The sequence below is a fragment of the Sus scrofa genome, chromosome 13, assembly GCF_054392235.1.
Source record: "Sus scrofa isolate SSC_HxYL_T2T_F1_AM1 chromosome 13, Sscrofa_HxYL_maternal_Yorkshire_Landrace_v2.0, whole genome shotgun sequence".
Taxonomy (NCBI): Eukaryota; Metazoa; Chordata; class Mammalia; order Artiodactyla; family Suidae; genus Sus; species Sus scrofa.
The window spans coordinates 39,177,479-39,203,648 of record NC_139395.1 but is presented as its reverse complement, the minus strand read 5'-3'; the positions used below and the strand labels follow the sequence as shown (position 1 = coordinate 39,203,648).

The 26,170-nt window shown below is 43.8% G+C and overlaps 1 protein-coding gene across 3 annotated transcripts in view; it reads right to left on the bottom strand.

Moving 5' to 3' along the window:
• Nucleotides 1-26,170, bottom strand: part of MYRIP (myosin VIIA and Rab interacting protein) — a 210,016-nt gene that overhangs the window by 93,990 nt on the left and 89,856 nt on the right. For all 3 annotated transcript variants that reach the window (XR_014822290.1, XM_084986612.1, NM_001161754.1), the window contains 1 exon segment: nucleotides 10,945-11,166. Coding sequence is in view for 2 of the 3 variants with exons in the window: in XM_084986612.1 (XP_084842738.1) it covers nucleotides 10,945-11,166 (222 nt within the window). In the remaining variant the exon portion in view is untranslated.

Genomic DNA, 26,170 nt, shown 5'->3' with positions numbered 1-26,170 from the left:
TCAAGAGAAGCCTTGAATACAAATTGTATAAATTGCTTTAGAGGGAGCTTTTTAACAAAACTCTCACCAAAATTGAAACCACTGACCAGGATTCAACTCAGCATTCCAGAACCCAGATTTTAGAAAGTCTGCAGGTGTTTGAGTCCTTGAAAGCATCACAGGGCAGAGGGTCAGAGTGCCAACCACAGAGCCAGCCTGCCTGGTGCAAATCCCAGCTCCGCTTCCTAGCTGTGAGACCTCAGGCAAGTTCCTTGACCTCTCTTTCCTTAGTTTCTGCATCTGTAAAATGGGGGGTAATATGCCTGCTTTACAGAGTTATGGGGCTGAATGCTTAGAATGTCAATTCAGTACAGAATAAGATCTCAATAATGTTAGCTATTATACAGAAAAGTAATTTCCCTTTTCCACAAGCTTTTTTTGGTTGTTGTTATTTGCAAAGGCAATGATTCAAGGCCCAGCCTCTGAAGAAGTTGAAAGCTTCCATGGCAACAGATGAGCCTTTTTTCTGGGCGCTGGCAGGGCCACAGATACCAAGCCACAGTGATGCAGAAAGTGAGGAGTTGGGACGATGGCTGGAGTGTTTTGCTTCACCCAAACAGCACCCTGGGGGCTTTGCCAAACTGCACAGATGCTGCCTCTCATAATGCCCAGATTTTTCTTACGGTTGTCATTTTGCCTGGCAAAAAAAGGCTTTTATCATTTCAAAGATGTTAATGTCTTTTGCCCTATGCTTTCAGCCCTACTGCTCTGAGATGGGGCTCTGGGAGAATCTGCTGGGCTGAACCCCACTTCCCAGGCTGCCCTCACAGCAGCTCACCTGAGGCTGGCCCAGACACCTTTCTATTCAGCCACTGGCATGAAATCACACAGAAATTCTGGTCTGAGAGGGCCACCCCTTGTGGCCAGAGCTGATATACACGGGTTAAAAAAAACTTTGACCTCATTGGTCACTCAGATGAAAGGGGAGGAAGAGAGGAGGCTACTGTGGAGAATTCCGGAAGGACTCAGTTTGAGAGCATATTGTGAGTATGTGAGAAAAAAAGAGAACTGAGGGGAGGGAGAGAGGCAAAAAAGAGGGAGGTAGGGTGTGTGTGTGTGTGTGTGTGTGTGTGTGTGTGTGTGTGTGTGCTGTAAACAGTGGCTGGACTGTACACACAGCCCCTGCCTACATAGTTCCCAAGAACCTCCCCCAGCTCCCGGGAGAAGTCAGTCAAAGGCTTTGGGGAACTTTCCCCTCTGAATGGCTCTAAAGCAAGGCTGGATCCTCTCATCTGAGAGCAGAGGATCAGCAAGCCCCCCAGGGCCCAGCCCCTTGTCAGGGCCTGCCTTCTGGCTCTGGGTATCTGAAAGCCTGGCTCTGCTCGGGAGGAAATGATCCCTACTGGGGAGACTGTTGGCTCCTAGTTAGCTGGGGTACCTCAGAGCAGCACAGCCTCAGTAGGCAGCAGGAGAGGCTGACTCACCCTCTCGGCTCAGGGCGGGAAGATGCCAGGCTCTGTTTACAGCTCCAGGCCTGAGAAAGTCACCCCAGGAGGAACTAGGAGTCAGACTCTACCCTTGTGAAGGGTGGAAACAGCGCTGGAAACCCCAGTTTGAAGGTGTGAGGTCAGTTTGGGAAATTGTAAAAGGGAGTTGTAGTGGAAATCTTGCTTTCAGAGCCTGGTACGCTTCCTGATAAAAATGGTACCCCACTCCCTTTGATGGAGCTGACCTCACTCTTGGCTCCAAGAGTGGGTCGGGCTTTAATCCAGCATCTTCCCCTCCTCCCAGCCACAGTGATTAGATCAGGGGGGACAGGTGACCCCAAGTCAGGCCAGTGTGAGCCATGCCTAGGACTTTTTTCAATACTGGTCAGTGGGGTGGTTTCTAAGGATGTGTGATTGAGAGAAGGGAGAAGTTAGAGTTCTGGCCGTCATCCTGCTCTTATGAGAAGTGTGAAACTGCAGTCCATTGGCAAAAAGCAATGGAAAAGAAAGAAACTGAGTGCTGAAGGTTCAGTTTAACCTCGGGATCCAGCAGTACCCAAAGCTGCCCTTGATAACACATCTTTGATAACACAGCTAATATAATCCCTTTTCTTTTTGGAGCCAAGTCAGGTTGGGTTTTCTGTCACTGGTGATTCATGAATGCCTGGCTGAAACAGAGGTCAGTGGGACTCCCAAACCCCCTACCAAGAGCTAACAGTGTACTCAGGCAGGTCCAGTGACAGGTGCTAGGGGAGGTGGTGACTAAACACAAGGCTCTTGTCCCTGGAGGGCTCCCAGTCACTAAGGAAGGAAGATGTCTGAACATGGAGTCAACACCTCAGCGACAGATGTCCATGTGCTACAAAGCAGAGGAGCTGACAGCTTTAATCCTGAAGCCAAGATGGGAAGGCCAGTGGGGGACCAAAGAGCCAGGACATGGGGTTGTCACTGGGTGGCAAACACCAGCTTCAGAGAGAAGGACTGGGCCTTAAATCCCAACACAACCTCTCTGCACCTACATTTATTTATTTATTTATTTATTTATTTATTTATTTATTTATTTTTAGGGCTGCACCTGTGGCATATGGAGGTTCCCAGGCTAGGGGGTGAATCGGAGCTGCAGCTGCCGGCCTATACCACAGCCACAGAAAAGCCAGATCTGAGCCATATCTGCAACCTATACATACTACAGCTCATGGCAACATCAGATCCTTAACCCACTGAGTGAGGCCAGGAATCGAACCTGCATCCTCGTGGATACTAGTCAGGCTCATTACTGCTGAGCCACAACAGGAACTCCTGAACCTCCATTTAATCACCCACAAAAGGGGAAGTCTTACCTCTTAGTTTTGTTGTTAGAACTAAACATTTAATCAGCCATTCAAGATATATTTGCTGAGTACCTCTTATGTGCCAGAAATTGTGGACAATATGGTGTGCAAAACAGAGAGGGAGCTTATACTCCAGTGGGGCGAGCATCAAAATAGGAGTCTAGAACATGAATGAGTGGGACAGGGAGGGGCGGGGGTGGGAGAGAACACAAACCTGCCTGATGACAATCTGTGGCCAAGGGGGTGGTGTGTGAAAGCAGAATAAGCTTTGAACATGTGAAGACGAAGGGAGGGGGCAGCATTCTGGGGGGAGAGAGGCCCCTGTTATGAAGAGGGAGGGAGGGAAGGAAAGAGGGAGGGAGGTGGAAGAGCAGGTGGGACCCACCCTGTGTGCCTTTGTGGGACATAGAGTTTTGTCTTTATCTTAAGAGCAAAAGAAAACATGGATGCATTGCCTCCAGACAGCTGGGAGTTTGAAGCAAATTTGTTGTCACTGGTTTTGCGTTCAACTACAGTGGTGTTTTGGCCAAGTTGAGAAAAGAAATTAAGAGAGAAGCAAACTGTGATAAGCTCAGGGCGTCTCACCTGTGTTGGAGCAATGCTAAGTCAAGGGTGGAGGCAGCAATGAAGCAACAGGCTTATCAGCAGAAGCTGCTGGCCGGGAACCACAGACTTGCTTCCACGGTCTCCTCTGAGGGTCAGGGGCACCAGCCCCCGGCCTCTGTTCCATGGAGAGGAGTGGTCACTAACTGCAAAGCTGTGATGCATCAGGTGCCAGACCTCCTGCACCCAAGACATTAACAGACTAAACCTCCTGGCGGGGGGTGACCTCTGCCCCCAGGTAAGCAGAGTGGGACAGGGGAAAGATGGAGAGTTTCAAAGTCAAATAATCTGGGTTCAAAGTCCACATGACTTTGAGCAGATCTCTGAGCCCACCTTCTACCCTGTAAATCAAGGACAATACTTGCCTTGCAGGCTGTCTAAGGATCTGGGACGACATGTCCAGATGACATGCCTCCCATTCAGGAAGTGGGCCACAACTTTCACTTCTCTTCTCTCAACCTTCTCAGGGTTCTGAGTGACCAGTCTGAGCCACACATAACAAGACAGACCCAAGATGGCCACAGGCCAGTGCAAATAAAATTCCCCTGGGAGAGGGATTTGGGGAGGTATGCTGATCCCTTACAGAATGTGGTGAATGCCTTTCATAGCCTTTCCTGACAGCTGACTATGATCAAGGGGAAAAGGACAGAGAACTCAGCATCAATGGGGGGAGGTCATCTTTGGAGGCTTTGGGGTGCTGACCAAGGACAAGCAGCAAAGACCCCTGGCAGGACCTCTGAATCAAGAGTTAGTGGCAGTTTCCATTTTGCAACAAGACAGATGGACCTAGAGATTATCATACTGAGTAAACCACACAGCAAAAGACAAGTATTATATGATATCACTTATATGTGGAATCTAAAATATGATACAAATGATCAAATTACCAAAGACATTTTTCACAGAACTAGAACAAAATATTTTAAAAGACCCAGAATAGCCAAAGCCATCCTGAGAAAGAAAAATGAAGCTGGAGGAATCAGGTGCCCCGACTTCAGACTATACTATAAAGCTACAGTCATCTAAACCATATGGTACTAGCACAGAGACAGAAATAGAGATCCATGGAACAGGATAGAAAGCCCAGAATTAAACCCATGCACCTATAGTCAACTAATCTGTGACAAAGGAGGCAAGAATATACAATGGAAAAAAAGACACCCCCTTCAATAAGTGGTGCTGGGAAAACTGGACAGCTACATGGAAAAGAATGAAATTAGAACCCTTCCTAACACCATACACAAAAATAAACTCAAAATGGATTAAAGACCTAAATATAAGACTGGATACTATACAACTCTTAGAGAAAAACATAGGCCAAACACTCTCCAACATAAACCACAGCAATATCTTCTCAGGTCCACCTCCTAGAGTAATGACAAGAAAAACAAAAATAAACAAATGGGACTTAATTAAACTAAAAAGTTTCTGCACAGCAAAGGAAACCCTAAACAAAATGAAAAGAGAACCCACAGAATGGGAGAAAATATTTGCAAATGAATTGACTGATAAGGGATTAATCTCCAAAATTTATAAACACCTTCTGCAGCTCAATACCAAAAAAACAAACAAACTCCATCAAAAAATGGGCAGAAGATCTAAACAGCCAATTCCCCAAAGACGACATACAGTTGGCCAAGAAGCACATGGAAAGATGTTCAACATCACTCATTATTAGAGAAATACAAATCAAAATTAGTATGAGGTACCACTTTACACCAGCCAGAATGGCCATCATCCAAAAGTCTACAAACAATAAATGCTGGCAAGAGTGTGGCGAAAAGGGAACCATCATACACTGTTGGTAGGAATGTAAACTGGTGCAACCACTGTGGAAAACAGTATGGAGATGCCTCGGAAAACTCAAAGCAGAATTACCATTTGATCCAGCAATCCCACTCCTGGGCATCTATCCAGAGAAAACCATGACTTGAAAAGGTACATGTACTCCAGTATTCATGGCAGCACTATATACAACAGCCACGACATGGAAACAACCTAAATGTCCATTGACAGAGGAGTGGATAAGGAAGATGTGGTACATATACTCAATGGAATATTACTCAGCCATTAAAACGAACGAAATAACAGCATTTGCGGCAGCATGGATGGACATAAAAATTATCATGCTAAGTGAAGTCAGTCAGACAGTGAGACTCCAACATCATATGCTATCACTTACATGTGGAATCTAAAAAAGGACACAGTGAACTTCTTTGCAGAAGAGATACTGACTCATAGACTTTGAAAAACTTATGGTTTCCAAATGAGATAGGTTGGAGGTGTGGGGATGCTCTGGGGGTTTGGGATGGAAATGCTATATAATTGGGTTGTGATGAGTGTTGTACAACTATAAATGTAATAAAATTCATTGAGCAATTAAAAAATAAAATATGATACAAATAAACTTATTTACAAAACAGAAGCAGTCTCACAGACATAAAAAAATAAACTTATGGTTACCAAAGGGAAAAGGGGGAAGGGATAAATTAGGAGTTTGGGATTAATAGATACACAATACAATACAAAATACATAAAGGACCTACTGTATAGCACAGGGAAATATATTCAGCATATACCTGAATCACTTTGCTGTACACCTGAAATTAACACAATGTCTTTTTTCTTTTCTTTTTTCTTTTTTCTTTCTGTCTTTCTTTTTGTCTTTTTCAGGGCTGCACCTGTGGCATATGGAGGTTCCCAGGCTAGGGGCTGAATCCAAGCTGCTGGCCTACACCACAGCCATAGCAATGCCAGATCTGAGCTGCAACCATGACCTACAATGTGGCTCACAGCATTGCTGGATCCTTAACCTACTGAGCAGGGCCAGGGATTGAACCTGCATCCTCATGGATACTAGTCGGGTTGGTTATTGCTGAGCCACAATGGAAACTCCAACATGATGTCTTAGGTCAATTATAGTTCAATATGAATAAATAAATAAATAAAACCACCAACAAAAAAAGAGTTAGTAGCAGTTTCAAAACCTCAAGAAAAGGAGACCTGGAGCCCCAAGAACACCCTCCTGTGCAGTCACACAGTGGCAGCAGCCATGTCCTCAGAATGAGCACAGAAGGGCAAGTCGGGGGAAGGGAGCATAAACACAGGGCTCAAAAGACACTGCAAGAACCAAGTCCACTTCAAGGCTTACAGAGCCATTTATAGCTTCTGAAATGCAAGGTAATATGTCTCTTTGCAATGTCATCTCGTTCCAGGCAAGTTCAATCCTTGGGACCATTACCAGGGTGAGAGTAGAAGGTGCAGACTTCCCCAGGCGATGTTAGCATGAAGTCTTCCTATGGGGGGTGGAGAGTGGGGTGGGCGAGGTTCTGGGAAGGGGAGACACAATCAAGACAGAGCCTTTATCTTGTGTGAATTCCCCCTCCTCTACCTGGCCATTGATGCTGCTCAGACAAGAATCCCGCAGCCTAATTTGTAGATCAAGCATGTTATTAGATGTGAGAATTAGAAGTGACAAGCACAATGCCATGACACTAATCATCATTAAACCATCCTTGTCTATTATTTCAGATAAAATACAAGCTCACTAAGAACATACTTCGTGATTGTGCCTAGTGATTTAAATTGAACGTGAGGAGGCCTGGGTTGTCCTTGATTTTTCACCATCAGAACCACGGTTGCAGACAAATATCATATATATATTTTTTTCCGCTTTTTAGGGCCACACCCTCGACATATGGCAGTTTCCAGGGTAGGGCTCGAATCAGAGCTACAGCTCCCAGCCTACACCACAGCCACATCAATGCAGGTTCTGAGCTGTGTCTGTGATCTACACCACAGCTCACGGCAACGTTGGATCCTTTAACCCACTGAGCAAGGCCAGGGATCGAACCTGCATCCTAATGGATACATGTCAGGTTCGTTACTACTGAGCCATGATGGGAACTCCCAGAAATACCATATTCTTTTTTTTATTGTAGTATAGTTGATTTCTCAGATGTATAGAAAAGTCATTTAGTCTCAGGTGTACAACAAAGTGATTTAGCTACACACACACACATACACATACATGTATACGAAGATTCTTTTCAGATTCTTTTCCATTAAGGGGTATTATAATGCATTGAAAATAAATATTCTTTCATTTTAAAAAGTAGTTGGGGTTACTCTTTTACTCTTTCACCATGAGGTAGCATCTGGATCAGGAAGCCTACACTCTGGGGTCTCACCCTAACAACCAGACTCTCCTCTGCCCTGATCCCTCTGTTACTGGCTGCCCCCTTCAGTGGCCCAGCTGGGGAGATGCCCAGCCTGGAGGGCCTCACCAAGAAAGGGATGAAGGCTCAGAGCTGCAAAGAGAGGTGAACACAGAGGGGACCTTCAGCTGGACCAGCTCCCTGATGGGTAGACGACTATTTGCTGCTAAGGACCTCCTGTCTCTATGGGGCAGGTGCCATGGACACTAGCTTACTTGGAAACACACAAGCTTACTTGAAGCTCACATCCGAGAAACTACAGCTGAAAGGAAGAAGAGGAGTCCTCTCTACTCGAGGCTCACCCCTGCTCCATCTGAGTGTCTGAGCATTTATGTGGCACCTACTTAAGCCTCCACAGCCCCAGCATGCTAGAATTCAACTCAACACTGCGTGTCCTCGACAGACAGCAGACAGGAGCCTACACCAATGGAGGTGGGACACTACCACTCAGGAATGAAAGGCATAGGAATCTGTACCACACAAGATGTCACCCTGTGGCCTTTTATTTCTGAAAGGCATTTCTGAAATGGCTCTGGGCACAGAAACACATAAGCCAGTAGGCGTGATTGATGATGAGTTAAAATTGAATGATGCTGGTCAGCTGAGTTAGGTTTTCATTTACTAAAATTCAAACCCCATCCTGTATTACTTTTAGGTAACCTGATCTTGGAGATTAGAAACTGCCCTTCAGCAGAAATGGCAACAGGACAAAGTCTGGCTGGTCTACAGGGAGAACGGGCCCTCTCTATGGCCTTTAGCCTCATGCCCCACGCCAGGTGGGGAGCTGTCATATGCAAAGGCAGATTCCTCTTCTCTCCAACCGTCTTGGGGAGTTACAGTGACAAGTTCAAGCGTAGGATGTTGCCTGAACACAATCACTCTCCTTCACAACATCGGCAAATTTCAGCACAGAGCCATCAGGTCAGCTCCTCACTGGCCAGCTCCTAGGCCCTCTGAGGAATGTGTCACAGGGGTCCCTAATCACTGCCAGCTTCTCAGGAGGGGCCCCAAAAGGTCAGGGATTTTGCATAAGGTCTCAAAGCTTACCAAGCAAGGAAAGAGTTTGACTAGAAATAAAGCTGAGTATGTTGATTTTTTTCTTGATGAAATTTTGAATGCAACAAGTATTCATGGCATGTTTTTCAGCATCCAGTTACACCATGCTCTGTACTTAATAGTGAACTCTTGAGAGAGAGAGAGAGATTGTCCCAAGGTCAAAAATAAAAGGATACAGAGAAGCACTTTTATATTATTATTAGAGGTGCACACAATATCAGAAATGACTTTCCTTGACCTTGTCCCACTGAAATAGACTCACAGGCTCTCACACATCCACACACATCTTGGCTTGAAGATCCTGCATATAATTTTAGAGAAGAAAACAGAAATCGACAGAAAGTGGTTTTTAGGGAAGCAAATGCAATTCTGCATAAACATTGCCGAGGCCTTTGTAATACAATAAGCCCAGAGATATCCATCAAGGAGAAACATTTCCCTTGGAATTAAGGTATAAAAGCTTTATGATGATGATTACATTCCTGAGAACCTCAAAAAATTTTAAGTCTCAAGACCCCTTTTAGTTTTGTTTGGTTTGGGCTCTTGTTAAGGTTGATTTTTTTTTTTTTTTTTTTTTTTTTTTGAGCTACAGACAAATCTAATAACCACTTTTAGCATCATGGCATACTCCAGCTGTATCTAGGACCAAAGTTTTCCTGCTCTGTGAATACACCCTAGACTCAGGCCCAGGAGAGCATCTCTGAGTCAAGAACCTGCATGGAAAGCTACTAAGTGCAAACATGGCTTTTGAGGGCTCCCAGTGAAAAGGAAAGACGTCATAACAGCTTCTGCAAACATCAATTTCCTCAGCTGCAAAACTGGAATATTGGCTGCACATGGCCATACTTCATGGTGGCTGAGAGGTTAAAACAAACTAATGCAAACAAAAATGCTTCTTCAGTTAAATAAGGTCTGGCTACATCTTTCTTAATTGACCCAGACTCCAGTTTTGGGTTCAGATATTAAGACGCTGACAGCTAAAAATCAAACCAATGTACCAAAAATGGGATTAATTTACATAGGAAAGGAAAAGTACCTCAGGGGCAGGAGGGAGTGAAACGTGTCTAAAAGTGGTGCTTCCTGCAACTTCATTGTTTTATTGGGATTTCACACACACATTTGTATTCTTCATGTACTCAGACAATGTTTTAAAATCCAACTGCTTGAATATGAATATGCTGAAAAAATGTCCCAGAGACTAATACCCAAAGTAAACCACTCCTTTTTTTTTTTTTTTTTGCTTTTTAGGGCTGCACCCGAAGCATATAGAAGTTCCCAGGCTAGGGGTCTAATTGGAGCTACTGCTGCTGGCCACAGCCACAGCCACACGGGATCCGAACCATGTCTGCAACCTACACCACAGCTCACAGCAACGCTGGATCCTTGATGCACCGAGCAAGGCCAAGGATTGAACCCGTAACCTCATGGTTACTAGTCGGATTCATTTCCACTGTGCCACAACGGGAACTCCAAATCATTTCTAAACCAAGGGGTGAATTTCAGATTGCATGAGGGGCAGAGAAACTGGTGGACAAAGTGGGTGACAGCAGAAAGTGCCCCAAACACCATTCTCTAGCAAGACACAGGCTTTTGCCAGGTATTCAAAGTCTAAATAATCTGTTGTAAAGTAATTTTTTTTTTGCTTCAAGAAACTGGGCAGGTTTTAAAAGCTGTTATTTATCTGAAAATTTCCATACTTGATTCAAGTCAAAATATTCCTGAAATGTTTCACACGATGAACTTGGCGATGTGTCTTGCACAAAGCCGAGGGGTTAGACAGCTTGTCACTACATAAATAAACTCTCCTGAGGCATCCTTCAAAATGTGAAAGACGGTCAGCCTATAGGCCATTCCTCTGAGGCATTCTGACCCAGATGTACTTCTCTATCAAACGGGGCCTTAGAGAAACTTCAAGAAACAAAACCTGCCACATGGGTCACAGACTTCTTTCCTGGGCAGGTTCCTAGGATGGCCTTGAATAACACGGAAAAACAAGGCATGAGCTCGACTTTTCCATCTGTTTTGATTTCGGACAATAATAATCCCACGACTCCTGGAGATGTCCTCACATGACATCCTTCGAGATTAAACCAGCAAAATTCCCCACTTCTCCTCGGCATCCCCTTTCTGCCAACTGTGATTAAACAAATTTAGGAGTGTTCTATCTGCACTGACTGTGGAAGATCCCTTACGAATCCTCCTCTTTCTTAAAAAATGACGCCGATCAATCACAGCTGCCCCACCTGGTTGAAAGAAGACGGTGCCACTCACCTCGCCTGCTGGCACACGCAGCAGATCCACACCTTCTCGTGCTTCTGGTAGGAGCAGCAGCTCTTGCAGACATTGAACTTACAGTCCCCACAGCGTCGCTTGGTGTTGACGAGGAAGGTGAAGGGCGAGCAGCAGCGCATACAGCAGTGCTCCACAAAGTTCTGGTGCTTGGAGAGGATGCTACACTTGCTGCCTTCCTCATCCAGCTTCTGCTTCATCTCACTGGGGAGCCGGGTGGGGGAAGGGGGGAGGAGAAGAGAAACAGCAGCATGTCAGGTCGGTGGGCTCCCTCCCTAATGCACCCCAGGCTGGCCCTCCGGAGCGAAGAGCTGCCATGTCATCGGATCTTCCTGTAAATCCACACAGCTCAGAAAGACCAATGGCTTGACATAATAGGAACCCTAATGGTGGGTGAATTCTGTGTTCTTCTGTACGTCATATTTTCTATAAGAAAGCGCAAGACCTTCTTACTTATGTTTTAAACACTAGACTGAAACACAAGTTGTTATAAAACTAGGCACATTTTGGAGTTCCCGTTGTGGTGCAGCAGAAACGAATCTGATTAGGAACCATGAGGTTGTGGGTTCGATCCCTGGCCTCACTCAGTGGGTTAAGGATCCCGTGTTGGTCATGAGCTGTGGTGTAGGTTGCAGACACGGCTCAGATCTGGCATTACTGTGGCTGCGGATGGTGGCTACAGCTCCGATTAGACTCCTAGCCTGGGAACCTCTATATACCATGGGTGAGACCCTAAAAAGACAAAAGATAAAAGACAAAAGCAAAAACAAAACAAAACTAGGCACATTTCAAAACACCCTTTAGCTTAATTGTTGCCTTTTTAAAGGAGCAGGAGATCATTTGTGTTAAAACATTAATCCTCACAAAAGCTCTGCTGGGAATATGATAAATGTAATCCTGGCCCTTAATATCCCTGGAAACTGAAGCACCAGGGATATTTAAAAGCTTTTAATCAATGTAAGTCAATGAAGATTTTCTGGGTGATGGGCTAATCCTAAACACTGTGATTTCAGAGGTGGATAAAAGTTAACCCCCTTCTCCCAAAGAGCTCATGGACACTCAGGGCACACTAGTCATATTAACATGACGTTGTACACAGCTCTCTCTCCACTCTGAGAAGGAAGGGAGAAACTCTGAGAGGCAAGGGTCTTCCCCAAACACAATGAATTATGCAGGATACAGCCAACCAGAAGTAACCAAGTTACTCCGCCCTGGCAAGTTCGAATTGTTTGTTCTTCCAAAATGGACACCCGCAAAGAGTAACAAAAAGCTCCTTTTTTATGTACCCATTTTGTGATTGTGCAATTCATCCCAGATAAATCTGTGATGTATGTGGCAAATATTTTCTTTCATTTTTGCACTTGTCTTTTCAACTTCACTTAGGTTGTCTTTCATCATTTAGAAGCATTTAATTTTTAACTGTTCTTCCATGGCTTCTGAGTTTTAAATCTTGCTTATTATTCCTCCCAGCCCCTGCCAACCACTAATCAACTTTCCATCTCTACAAATTTGCCTATTCTGGATGTTCAATATGAGTGGAATCATATCATATGTGATTTTTTTTTTTTTTTTTTTTTTTTTTTGTATTTTCAGGGCCCCACCCATGGCTTGTGGAGGTTCCCAGGATAGGGGCTGAATTGGAGCTACAGCTACCGGCCTATACCACAGCCATAGCAATCCTGGATCTAAGCCATGTCTGCAACCTACACCACAGCTCACAGCCACACTGGATCTTTAACCCACTGAGCAAGGCCAGGGATCAAACCTGAATCCTCATGGATGCTAGTCAGATTCATTTCCACTGATCCACAACAGGAACTCCTGGAATCAGACCATATGTGGCCTTTTGTGTCTGGCTTCTTTCTTTGCATGTGTTCAGGGTTCATCCATGTTGAAACATGTACCAGAATTTCATTCTTTTTTTACTGCCAAGTAATATTCCATTTACAGATATACCATATTTTATTTATCCATTCATCAACTGATGGACATCTGGGTTGTTCCTACTTTTTGGCTGTTTTGGATAATGCTGCTATCAACATTTGTGCGACTTTTCATATGGACATATCTTTTCAATCCCAGAAGTGGAACTACTATATCATGTGGTAAAACCTTTACCATCATATGTTTAAACTTTTAAGAAACTACGAGACTATTTTCCAGATGGCTGGGACATCTTACATCTCATCTGCCATATTGAGAGTTCTGATTTTTCTATATCCTTACCTATACTTGTTATTGTCTGCCTTTTTTGTTATAAACATCCTAGGGGGGTTGAAGTGGTATCTAATTGTGCATTTCCCTAGTGATGAATAACAAACATTTTTCCATGTACTTACTGGTCATTTGTACATATCCTTTGGAGAAAAGTCTATTCAAATCTCCTACTCATTTTAAAATTAGAATATTTGTCTTTTTCATTGCTGTGTTATAAAAGTTCTTTATGTATTCCGGATACAAGTCCCTTATCAGATAAATGATTTGCAAATATTTTCTCTTTCCTATATTCACCCTTATATTTTAGTAGTATTTGTAGGTATTTTTAGTACAAAGAAGGGCTGCACTAGCTCACCCTAGCCTGCTACTAGAACTGGAAATCTATGTACAGTTTTATAATCTAGTTTTTCACTTAACAACAACACATCATAAACATCTTTCCATGACAATTTAAAGAGTGTTTGCCACTCTAGCTTTTAGGTGCCTAAGCTGGCTTATACTACTGTCAACATATGCACAGGGCTTACTGTTCTGCAGTGCAGTGCCGGATGATTGTTGCTTGGGTGTTGGATGGGGAGACCACATCAGGCCAGCTGATAAATCTACAGGGTAAAATATCCTATACATATACTTGGCTGAATTGAATATTTACAGGGAAACAGGACAGAGGTTTTTTTCCCTTAAGGCATGAGAATGTTGTTATCCAGTCCCTCAGATTTAGAACGGATGAGCTGAGTTTTCAATAGCTCTGACATCTATAAACAATATAAGAACAGCCTCAGCAGTTGATCTTCTTCTATTGATATTTCAAAGACACTAAATTAAATGGGATAAAACACCCAGGAAGGAAGGTCTTTGGAGATCAAAAAAGCTCTGTGAACTCAATCCACAAGTTCACTTAAGCTTTAGGAGTTTTGTTTCCTGATACACAGGACTGCAAACTCCAATGGTGTTTAAAAACTCACTGAGAGTCTAATAATAAAACCATACCTACCTCTCCAGATTTTGTTCCAAGCAAATAGGATGTTTTGAAGCACAGGCTTCTTGACCATCTCTTCTCAGATTCTACTGCCCTCATGGAAGAAGTCACTGAAGAGGACTATATAGAATAGCCCAAGTGGCTGACTACAGAATCAACTAATAAGTGTGCAAGACCAGGGACTTGCACTGAAATGTCCTGGGAAGGACCAGGGACCCGAATCATCAACCGTATGCGAAAGAGTTATGGGTTCAGAGGCAGAGGTCAGGGTGCACATCAGAGCTCAGTCACCTCCCAAAGAGCCCTTCAATCTTTCTGAGCCTCTACTTACTGAGTGGCAACAGTAATTCCTACCTCAGAGTTGCCAGAGATTTTAAATGAGCAAAACAATCATAAGCAAATACTACATACTCATTTGGATTATCAAGAAATCCAATGGTCTTAGAATCCATAACATTAGATCACACTTGTTTCTGTGTCAAGAAGGCTTTATGATAGTAACCGGCAAGAAGGCCCAATAGTGATTTGTGGCTTAAGCACTGGAGAATAGTGGATGTGAAGTGGTGGCTCGCTGTGGTTTTGATTTCCATTTCCCAAATGCCTAATGATGTTGAACACGTTTATCCTGGTCTTCAGCTGTCACCTAACATCTGGTTTAGCTTCTTCTTGATACACCACTCTCGCAATGGACATCTGCAAAGTTTATGAACAGTTCACGCTTTCTGAGTCTGCTGCCATGCCAATTCTGATTCTCACCAGGTGTTGAGAATGCAGACAGGCTCAGCAGGGCTAGGGTGTCCCAAGTTAGCGGCATTCACCATGGGTGTAGCAGGGAGAAGTGATGGCATATATGTCACTTGTTGGTACCCAGGAGACAATAATTCTAGACCATAGCCATGAGCCACCACTTCAGGGTCACAGGCACTATTGTCTAGTTTGTCAATTATTCACTCAATTCACACTCACTGAGTACCTACTATTCCAGGCACTAAGAATGAAAAGAAAATGACATAGTCCCTCTCCTTCATGGCGCATATATTAAAGTAGAGATTCAGGAGTTCCCATCATGGCGCAGTGGTTAACGAATCCAACTAGGAAGCATGGGGTTGCAGGTTTGATCCCTGGGCTTGCTCAGTGGGTTAAGGATCCAGCATTGCCATGAGCTGTGGTGTAGGTCACAGACACGGCTCAGATCTGGCATTGCTGTGGCTCTGGCATAAGCCGGCAGCTACAGCTCTGATTAGACCCCTAGCCTGGGAACCTCCATATGCCACAGGTGTGGCCCTAGAAAAAGACAAAAATTAAGACAAAAAAAATTTAAAAAGTAGGGATTCAAATGATTAGAAACTAAATAAAATAAATGATTATGAGTTGTAAGGTATTCTATTACAGAATAAGCGGGGCACTTCGAGAATGACTTGGCAACCTACTTTAGACTGGATGGTGACAGAAGTCTTGTCCAGGGAGGTGGCATTTAAGACTATGGGTTGAGAAGGGGCTATCCAAACAGAAAAAAAAACCAACCAACCGAACAAACAAACAAAAAAACACAGTGTAACAGGCAGAGCAAAAGAGCTTAATGTTAGGGAAGCGGGAGGGAAGACACAGGCCCTGGAAAGGAGTTTGGATTTTATGCTACTGAGCAATGGGAAGTAATTGAGGGTGGAGAACAGGAAGAGAGCAGGATCCAATTTCCATTGAAAGAGCACCTGCTGTTACATTAAGACTGACTTCCAGAGAGCCATGTGTGGAAGCCTAGGGAGCAGTGCAGTAACCTAGGTGGATGACTGAGGTTTGGACAGGGTGGGGACAGAGGAGATGGAGAGGAGTGGACAGATGCTGACGGATCTGATTTAGAGGTGAAGGGAAAGAATGAGCCAAGAACCATTCCCAGGTTCCTGGCTTGTGTGGAGAGTGAAGCCGTCTGTGGAGCAAGCTAAGACTGTGATAAAAGCATATTTTAGTGAAATCTGTGAGGCATCTAAAGGGATTTGCTACATGGGCTACAGACAGGTATTCGAGCATCTCAGAGGAGGGATCTGGGCCAGCTGTGTAAGTTTGGGTATCATCTTCAGACTCAGCTTCATAAATATGGTGAGAGGGGGCAGCAAGGGGGAAAGAAGAGGGCCTAGAAACAAGCCTGGGAAACCCAAACATTTAAACTCAGGCCAAAAAGTTGAAGACGTGAAGCCAGACAAAGAAACAGAGAAAGACACCAAAGGAAGATGTTTTAGAAATGAGAATGGCCGGCCGTGTCAGAATCGAGAGCAGCGAAAATTCCACTGGATTTGGCAATACGGAGGTCACGAGTGCCCCCAACAAAAGCCATTTCACTCTGGGGAGGGGGACAGGATCCACTGCTGTGGACTACAGAGTGAACGGGAGGGGACGTAGTGGATTGATCATGGAATACCTCTACCAGGAATGTTACAGATGCTTTTAAGAGCAAGGCTCCAGAGGGTGAAGCCAATTGGTAGGATAATAACAGTCATGATAATTTAAAAGTATGCTTTCCCTTTTTTTTTGGTCCTCAGCATATGAAAGTTCCCAGGCCCGGGATTGAACCCATGCCACAGCTGCAACCTGAGCCACAGCAGTGACAACACCAGATCCTTAACTCACCGCTCCACCATAGCAGTGACCTGAGCCACAGCAGTGACAATGCTGGATCTTTAACCCACCGAGCCACTAGGGAACCCCTGTTTTGATGGAACCCTGACTGGCACATTTTCAGAGAGTCGAATCACTCACCGCTATGGTCAGGATTTTTTAAGGTCCCCATTCCATATGACCTTATTGACCCCTGCATTCTCAACCTCTCATTCTTTGGCAAGAATGAGCATCATGTTGCCTCCTCCACAACCCACTCCCCTATGCGTAGCCCGATATTTTCTTGTGTTTACTCTGATGAAGACCACATTATGCTTAGTGAAAGGAAAATTGTCTCCTAAAGCTTTATTAATCATCAGAAGGAAAATGCAGCAAATTTTATGAAAACCATGAATCATTTTTGAACCCTATTACATCCTATGGAAATTGGCTTTTACACGTTACACATCATTTTTAAAAAGGAGAAACAAGATCTAGTATATAAGATATATACTAGTATATGAGAACAGTTGCTATAGTCCCCTCTCCCAGATATCAGCTGTTAGAAATAAGCCTCTTCCTTGCTTTTTCATGCTCGCCATATTCCAGGGCTGCCACGGCCATTAGGTTTCATTTCATTTTTTAAAATTTTATTTTATTTCTGCTTTTTAGGGCCACACCTGCAACACATGGAGGTTCCCAGGCTAGGCGTCAAATCGGAGCTATAGCTGCCGGCCTACGTCACAGCCACAGCAACACCGGATCCAAGCCATACCTGTGACCTACACCACAGCTCATGGCAATGCCACTGAGTGGGTCCAGGGATCGAACCTGCATCCTCATGGGTACTAGTTGGGTTCATTAACTGCTAAACCATGATGGGAACTCATTTCATTTTGAACACACTTAACTATTATTTATGAAGTTGTAAAAAAAAAAAGCAAGATCATATTGAAACATGTTATTGAGACAGAGCAGGACTCTAAGGTCTTTCCCTCCATGTCTTCTGCTTGCTTGCCTTTTGTCCTGGAAAAATTTCAGCCAAAGGATAACTTTAATTAGAGAGGTGAGAAAATGCAGAAGCAAAGACAAGCAGTCTAACAAGACTAAATTATAACAGTTTAATCATTAAGAAAAGTCAAGAATCTTTAGTTCCTCCTCAAGAGCTATAGATAATATTCTGAGCCATATCCTTCGGGCTGTTCTGTAGAGAAACCTTCACCAGGTGCACGAAGTTAACTATATGATGACCAGGCTGTAGCCATGGCAGAAGCTGCTGCAATTCTGAGACCTGGCCTCAAAGAAACGGGGAAAAAACTGTTCCTGGAACTGAAGAGTAGCTGTATTTGAAACAATCAAGATGAGGCTGATCAGACCATCACATGACCAATTTCAAGATGACTGTCAGAACTGACTGATGTTTCTTACATGTAGCTATTCCGCCTATAAAATTCTTGCACAATGATTGTTGGTGGTGGGAGTCAGCCTTTGGATATTAGTCTGTTCCCCACCCCACCCCCAGCCCCACTCCCTGGTTGCCAGCCCCAAAAATAAAATTTCCTTTCCACCAACTTTGACTCTTTAGTGGCTTCAGAGTAGCAAGCAGCTGGACCCATTTTTGGTTGTTTAGGCATGCACGTGGGGCTCCGCGCTCTCGAGATCTGCCCTCCCCTCCCCGCCCCAGCCCAGGTTTTCCGAGTAGAGCCGCAGAGTGGCAGCCATGACTGTGCTGGGACGGCCGCATAGGGGGATTTGGGGGGCGTTCCTTACAGCTGCCAAAACCTTTTGTTTGGGGAATCTGCTCTGTTTCACCCCTGCTCAGAACTGATTGTCAACTTCTGCTTTCCCTCCATGGAACAGAAAGATGCATCTGGAGCAGCTGATGAGCCCCAAGACGGAGTAAGTACATCGGTGTGCACGCCGCCAACTTTGCTTTTGAGCATGAAGTGCTGTCTGGGCCTTTTTGCCAGTTGGTTCTGAAATGTGTCTGCTGTCGAGGTCTGTTTGTGAGCACGAGGCGCTGTTTGGGCCTTTTGCCAATTGGTTCTGAGGTGTGTCTGCCGTGCAGGACGGTGTGTACTAGGGACTGTTTCTCTGGGATTCCCTATTGGTCATCTTCGTGGAGGATTTGTGGCAGTTCTGCCTTCTGGTGAGTGGGTATTCCATTTGTGTGATTGGTATTCTTGTTGCCTTTTATAAAATGGGAAATTTAGGTTCAGTTCTTAAGAAAAATTTTAGCTATGAACCTATGTCTAAGAAAAAGATATATTTTTTTTAATACTGTGTGGCTAACAGTACTCTTCAGACTCCAGAGAGAATTGGTTAAGATGAAACTCTTTTGAAAGTCCAAAACTGGTTCTTTTTGCATATGAAGTTAGAAAGCTGGCTTGATAAAATACTGCTTTCAGAATTCTGACCCTGAGAGAGCAAAAATATGCCTAGGAAAAAGCTCGAAGTTAGCTCTTAACCCCACTTTGCTTGAGGCTTCAGCCTTGGGTTAATTATTAGAATGCCAATGAATGTTTGGGTTCATTAAACACATACATCTTGTACCACATTAAAGAAAAATTGTGCTATGGAGAAAAATGTATGTTTTCTGAGGTTATGGAATATGTTCTTAAGACTGTCAAACAGAAAATGCTGACATAACAAATAGTTCAATTAAATAGTTCAATTAATAGTTCAGCAGTTCTTAGTTTTGTTAAAGTCTTTTGAAGGTTAAAAATTATAATAAGTGAAATAACAAGGGAGGCATTTCAGTTGTAAAACAAATAGGATATGTGTCGTTGGTGAAACAAGGTATGAAAAATGAAAATATTTTTGTTGAGGGATAAAGGAAGAATAATTTTGTCCCAAAGGTGGTTGTTCCTGTATGGGAAAACAAATAAGGGACAAATTAATATGGATACAGAGAGTGATAATGGTTTGTACAAAAAAAAACCCAGGAACTTGGAGGAAGGAATTTTGTTGAGATTAAGATTAGATCGAATTTGGAGTTCCCATAGTGACTCAGTGGTTAACGAATCTGACTAGGAACCATGAGGTTGCGGGTTCGATCCCTGGCCTTTCTCAGTGGGTTAAGGATCCGGTGTTGCCGTGAGCTGTGGTGTAGGTTGCAGACGTGGCTGTGGCGTAGGCCGGCAGCTGTAGCTTCAATTAGACCCCTAGCCTGGGAACTTCCATATGCCACAGGACAGCCCTAGAAAAGGCAAAAAAGACCAAAAAAAAAAAAAAAAAAAAGATTAGATCAAATTTAATTAGGTACGTAAATTTTGTTACTAATAGTAAACTGATGCAAAACCGTGTTTGGTTTTCTCTCTGTTAAGAGAACGAAGTTTTTCTAAGCTAATTAGTATTGTTTGGTATGTTCAAATACATGGAAAACACTGTCAAATGATAAACACTTGTAGCTTATACTGTATGATAAATATCATTAATATAAGTGTTCTAGAAGTTATATGAAGAACACTGTCTATTGAGGTTGTCACAGAATCTAACTATTTATGATGTGTCACTGCTGGCTTTAAGTCTACTGCTTGAAGCACATGTACAATATTTGTGTGACAGTTGGGTATAATTGATAAAATGTACACCTTATATAATTTTTCTCCATCAGCATACCTCTGTTCTTGTTTGATATGTCTGATTAGTTTTCTCCAATGTGAAAAGTAGGCCAGTATATAAGCAAAAAGTAGGCCTAGAACCAAGGGACATGAATGGACCTGGAGCAGGCAACTGAGCCACTCTGACAATGCTGGAAAAAATGTTTATCAGTGCTTTCTATGGAAAGATTTGCAATTAAAAGGAAATTATGAGAGAAGTTTTCACATATTGATGTATAAGGAAGTCATTCTGGCTTATACATGATTAATTTGAACTTTGGGCTAACCCAGACAGCCTGTTTGTGGCCCTACTAAACACACACTACATCTGCTTTAACCATGAAGGAAAAAAACCACATTCAGCAAATAATACAAAGATGAATCTAGAAGACTACAAATTACAAATGCTGGAGAGGGTGTGGAGAAAAGGGAACCCGCTCCACACTCCTACACTCGCCTACACTGGTGGGAATGTAAATTGTGCCACTATAGTATGGAGGTTCCTTGGAAAACTTTCCAAAGAAGGCAGACAGATGGCCAAAAAACACATGAAAAGATATACAACATCACTAATTATTAGAAAAATGCAAACCAAAACTACCATGAGGTACCACCTCACATCGGTTAGAAAGGCATCATTAAAGAATCTTGGAGTTCTCATAGTGGCTCAGGCGGAAAAGAATCTGACTAGTATCCATGAGGATGCAGGCTTGATCCCTGGCCTCACTCAGTGGGTTAAGAATCTGGCATTGCCATTAGCTGTGGTGTAGGCCACAGACACAGCTCGGATCTGGCATTGTTGTGGCTGTGGTGTAGGCCAGCAGCTAGAGCTCCGACCCCTAGCCTGGGAACCTTCATATGCCACGGGTGCAGCCCTAAAAAGACAAATAAATAAAATAAAACTTACTCCTTTAAAAAAACTCTCTAACAAATGCTGGAGAGGATGTGGAAAAAAGGGAACCCTCCTACACTGTTGGTGGTGATGTAGATTGGTGCAGTCACTATGGAAAACAGTATGGAGGTTCCTTAGAAAACTAAAAATAGAATTACCATTGATACAGCAATCCCACTCCTGGGCGTGGGACAAAACTATTATTCAAAAAGATACATGCACCCCTATATTCATTGCAGCTCTACTCACAATAGCCAAGACATGGAAACAACCTAAATGTCCATTGATAGATGAATAGATTAAGAAGATGTGGTACAGGGAGTCCCTGTCATGGCTTAACGGAAACGAATCTGACTAGGGTCCATGAGAATGCAGGTTCAATCCCTGGCCTCGCTCAGTGGGTTAAGGATCCAGTGTTGCTGTGAGCTATGGTGTAGGTTGCAGATGGGGCTTTGATCCCGAGGTGCTGTGGCTGTGGTGTAGGCCGGCAGCTACAGCTCCAATTCGACCCCTGGCCTGGGAACCTCCATATGCTGTGGATATAGCCTGAAAAGAAGATGTGGTACACATTCACAATGGAATTACTACTCAGCCATAAAAAAGAACAAAATAATGCCATTTGCAGCAACATGGATGGAACTAGAGATTCTCATACTAAGTGAAGTCAGAAAGAGAGACACATACCATAAGATATCACTTAAATGCAAAATCTAAAATATGACACAAATGGACCTATCTACAAAACAAAAACAGACTCACAGACATAGAGAACTTCAATAAAAAAGATGCATTTTGATTATTATCCTCATTATAATATGTCTACTAATTTTCAAATATCCAGGTACTGTGACAAAGTAATCAGAGAGGTAATATTTTTATAATACAAAATATTGATACTAAGCTTGGAACTTGAAATTATTTCCACTTCTATGTCCATTTCCCAAATTAGGCAGGACCATGCCCCATTTCAGCAGGAAGTTGCCCCATTCACTCAAAGAGTTGGGGAAAATTGGAACAGAAATCGAACTGAAATCAAGTTTTTCTGCCAAGTTTATGATTAATCTACTGAAAACTTTATTCCCTTTCTTGTTCTGTACCTGTCCCTCCTCAAGACTGAGGAGCATCAAAGAAAAGGGGGATTGAAATGGAGCAGGACCCTATGGTCCTCCTGCCATGTCCTCCACCTGCCTTTTGTCTGTAGAGGAACTTTAGCCAAAGAATAAGTTTAACCAGAGAAGTGAGAAAATGTAGAAGCAAAGAAAAGCAGTCCAACAAGACTAAATAATAATAGTTTAATCATTAAGCAAAGTCAAAGATCTATAGACAATATTCTGAGCCATATCCTTTGAGCTGTTTTATAAAGACCGTAACCCCTGCCAGGTGGAAGAAGTTAACTACATGATGTTCAGACTGTAGTCATGACTTTAAGCTGCCACAATCCTGAGAACTGGCCTCAAAGAAATAGAAACAGATGGCCCCTATAAATGAAGATTAGCTGTACTTAAACCAATCAAGATGATGCTGGTCAGACTGCTCCCTGACCAGTTTCAAGAGGACTGTTAGAGCGGACTGTGCTGTTTCTTACTGTAGCCCCCTCCTTTTGTTTATAAAAGCTCTTGCCCACTGATTGTCAGTGGAGGGAGTTGGCCTTTGGACAGGAGTCCACCCTCCCTGCCTCCCCCACACCCTGTTGCCAGCCTCCAAAATAAAGCAGACTTTCTTCTCCACAAACCTTGCCTTTTTATTGGCTTTTGACCTGTGAGCAGCCAGATCCCACTTTAAGTAATAATTTGTACTATATTTTAATATTTTGAAGCCATCAGTGGGTTTATCTGAGCTGTCCAGGGTCACTGACCACTGTGTGCTTGTGCTGGGAAGATTCAAAGAAACTTGCTCTTGCTGTTTACACTGGACAGAGGAGCATAACTGAAGTTGTGAGACAAAGTGGAAATAGTGTAACTATCCATGTGTCTTGAGATCCCCAACATATTATGAAATATTTTCTGTATGAAAAAAATACATACAAAGTTACATTGTTACAAGACTACATCTATTAAGTTCTGATTTCATATAGTTTCACTCATTAATATGGCTTCATTTCATTGTTTAACTCATGGGGTTTATAAATAAATATTTATACATTTGAATGCAAAATAAATTTATGAAAATAAAAAACCCCTTTTTTACCTTTACATGCTGGGAACTGGCCTGAGGTTTTGTTTTTCAAATGGTTCCTTTACTTAGATTGAAAGTCACTGAATGAGGATACCTTGAGGCTATAGCTTTTGAGCTTTCTTGTTTTATGTATTTAATTGCTTTTTTTCCTTTTTTGCCTAAAAGAGCTTCTAAAGTTGGAGTGAGGACTGTTTATCTTCCATATGCCCCAGGATTTCCACTCTGCTGCTTCTAATTCTGTCAGTAAAGAAAAAAGGGTTCATTAAACAAAAAGGGAAAGAACTCAGGACAGAAACTGCATCCACTTTCAGCTGCCGCAGTGCTTTGCCTCCCTTGGGCATAATAAGAAGGCAGGTGTCTGGGTCCACACAGGAGGCTTAAGCAAACACGCTGGGAAGTGACATTGTCCTGTGAGAAGAGGGATAAATCCAAAGCCTGGCTATGATCTTGGTGCTGTGTTAAGGTCAGACATGTGTTAATTTTCTTCCATACTCAGGCAGCCTAAGACACTGAACCCAGAAGGAAAACTCAATCCATGATTGATGGGGAGCCGGGTCATTGCAGGCAAGGAGGGGTAGAAGGAGGGGTGGTAAGACATCCATTCTTCTCTCCTTCCTCATTGACAGAACAATGACTTTAAGCTGAGCCATTGCCTTTCAGAATCAAGACCAGGTTTTCCAGCACCCTTGCAGCTGCATGCAGCCATGTGACTAAGTTCTGTCTCATGAGATAAAGTGGAAGGGAGTGTGGTACACAGGATGATGAGAGGGAGCTCACTCAGCCAGGAGGGGCTTCCTTTTTGTCTTTCTGCTTTCTCCTCAACTCTGTTCAGGATGGTGTGCGCTCTAGCTGCCATCTTGGTCTATGATTTGACCTTGGAAAGTTGTGTGGATCAGAAACAAAGGCTCTTGGTTCCTCAGTCTTATGGGGGAGACATCACACTAGTCCTGAACCTACCCTGAATTTCTTCAATGTGAAAGAGAAATACATTCTATTTGGTTTCAGCACTGTTTATCATTATTTTGTGGTTTTCTCTTATACAGAGATGGACTGAGAAAGGAGGGCAGGATCAAGTGTCAAGCAGAGTGAGAGCAAAGTAGGGATGAGAAGGGGAGGCTGAGTAATGAGGTGGAGAGTGGCAGGATTCTGAGCAAGATGGAATGGAAAGGAAAGCAGAATGTCCATAACTAAGCAGTCAATAATCCCCAAAGTGGTGGCAGGGCAGGGGAGAGATGTCAACTTGAAGCTACCACCTAGGCTAGGGAATCAATGCAAAGCACAGTACTATACATAGAAACATGCTAAACCCACCACAGAGTGGAGCTGGATGTGAGGATGGTCTAAAAATGACCAGGTCATAGGGCAACTTTCTTTTCAAGAGTCTGATGCCTCCTAGCTCACTGGCTCACAAGTGCTGCTCTGTTCTTCTCTTGGATCCAAAGGGAACTATGGAGGCCTGTCTATCAGGAACCCTCACTTCACAGGCCTGTCAGGTCTATAACTGGTCACAGCTACTTACTACCATTTGACTCCATCCTTCTAGAATTTCCACAGTGGCCGGGGTTCCTCTGCCCTTTCCCCTCCTCTCCAGGCACTGAATGCCAGAGGAAGCTCTGCTGTCACCTTGGCAGGCACTTCCTGAGGCCATCTTTTCATGAGTTCCTGTTGGCCAGATTCCTCACATCTTGGCACTGCCCTTTTTCCTTGGCCTGTTGTCCAGCAGAATTCCCAGAAATCTACTGGCTCTGTGCTTCAAAATGGCCAGCACTGCCCAGTCTCACTGGCCTTTTCCTGCCTGGGTATAGAGCCCCCCTGACTGGCTTGCCATTGAAGAACTGGATATCTTTCTAGGATTCTCTCCTTTGCTGTCCTTCCTTTCTAGTTGCCAGGACAGCATTCCTTATCCTATGCTCATCCTTCCTGGTATGGAGAAAGGAAAATCATCTTTATTGAGGAAGTGCTATATGAAGAGCACAGGCCTGGCATGAGGAAGCCTGGGAAAGACTCTTGACCTGGTATTTCAGCTCTCTGGCCTCAGTTTTACTCATCTGTAATATGGGGCCAATAATGTTCACCTCACAGAATTGTTGGAAAGACTAGAAATACACATTCACAGCACTGGTACCTCATGGGCATGTGATAAAGTCACTGTTTTTGAAAAAATCATTGTAGTAAGATTCATAGCATCCATGTGGCCACTTAATGGGATCATTGGGAAATGCAGTCTTTTTCCAGGACATGGCATCTCCAGTGATGTAAGGGATTTCTGACCCCAGGAGACAGCCCTGTCCATCCAGAAGACCTCTGTCCCCTTGAAGCCCATCTCAGATTGTTTCTCAGTGGGGCTTCTCAGGAAGCCCCCAGCCATCCCTGCACTATGGTGACCCTGCCCAGAACAGAGCCTCAACAGCGGCAGTCTGGCCAGCTCCCCAGGGGAGCTGCACAGCTCCGAACTCCCTGTCTGCCTGATATAGCTCTCAACCCTCCTGGAAGCTTCACTCCAGCGAGGAATCTCTCTGCTGCTACTTCTTCCCCCTCCCTGCTCCTCCATTGGCCTTGGCTTTCCTGACAGTGAGTCCTGCCACCCCAGCCAGCCCTGGGGCAAGGGCAGGCAGCCGGAGCTTTGAGCGAGGAGAGAGAAAACACTCAGGAAGCAGACTGACTCAGTGGAGTCACCACTAGAAACATCCCCCCACGTCTGCATCCCGAAGGTTGCCTGGACCTGTCTGGACACAAGAAAATGAGAAGAGAGGC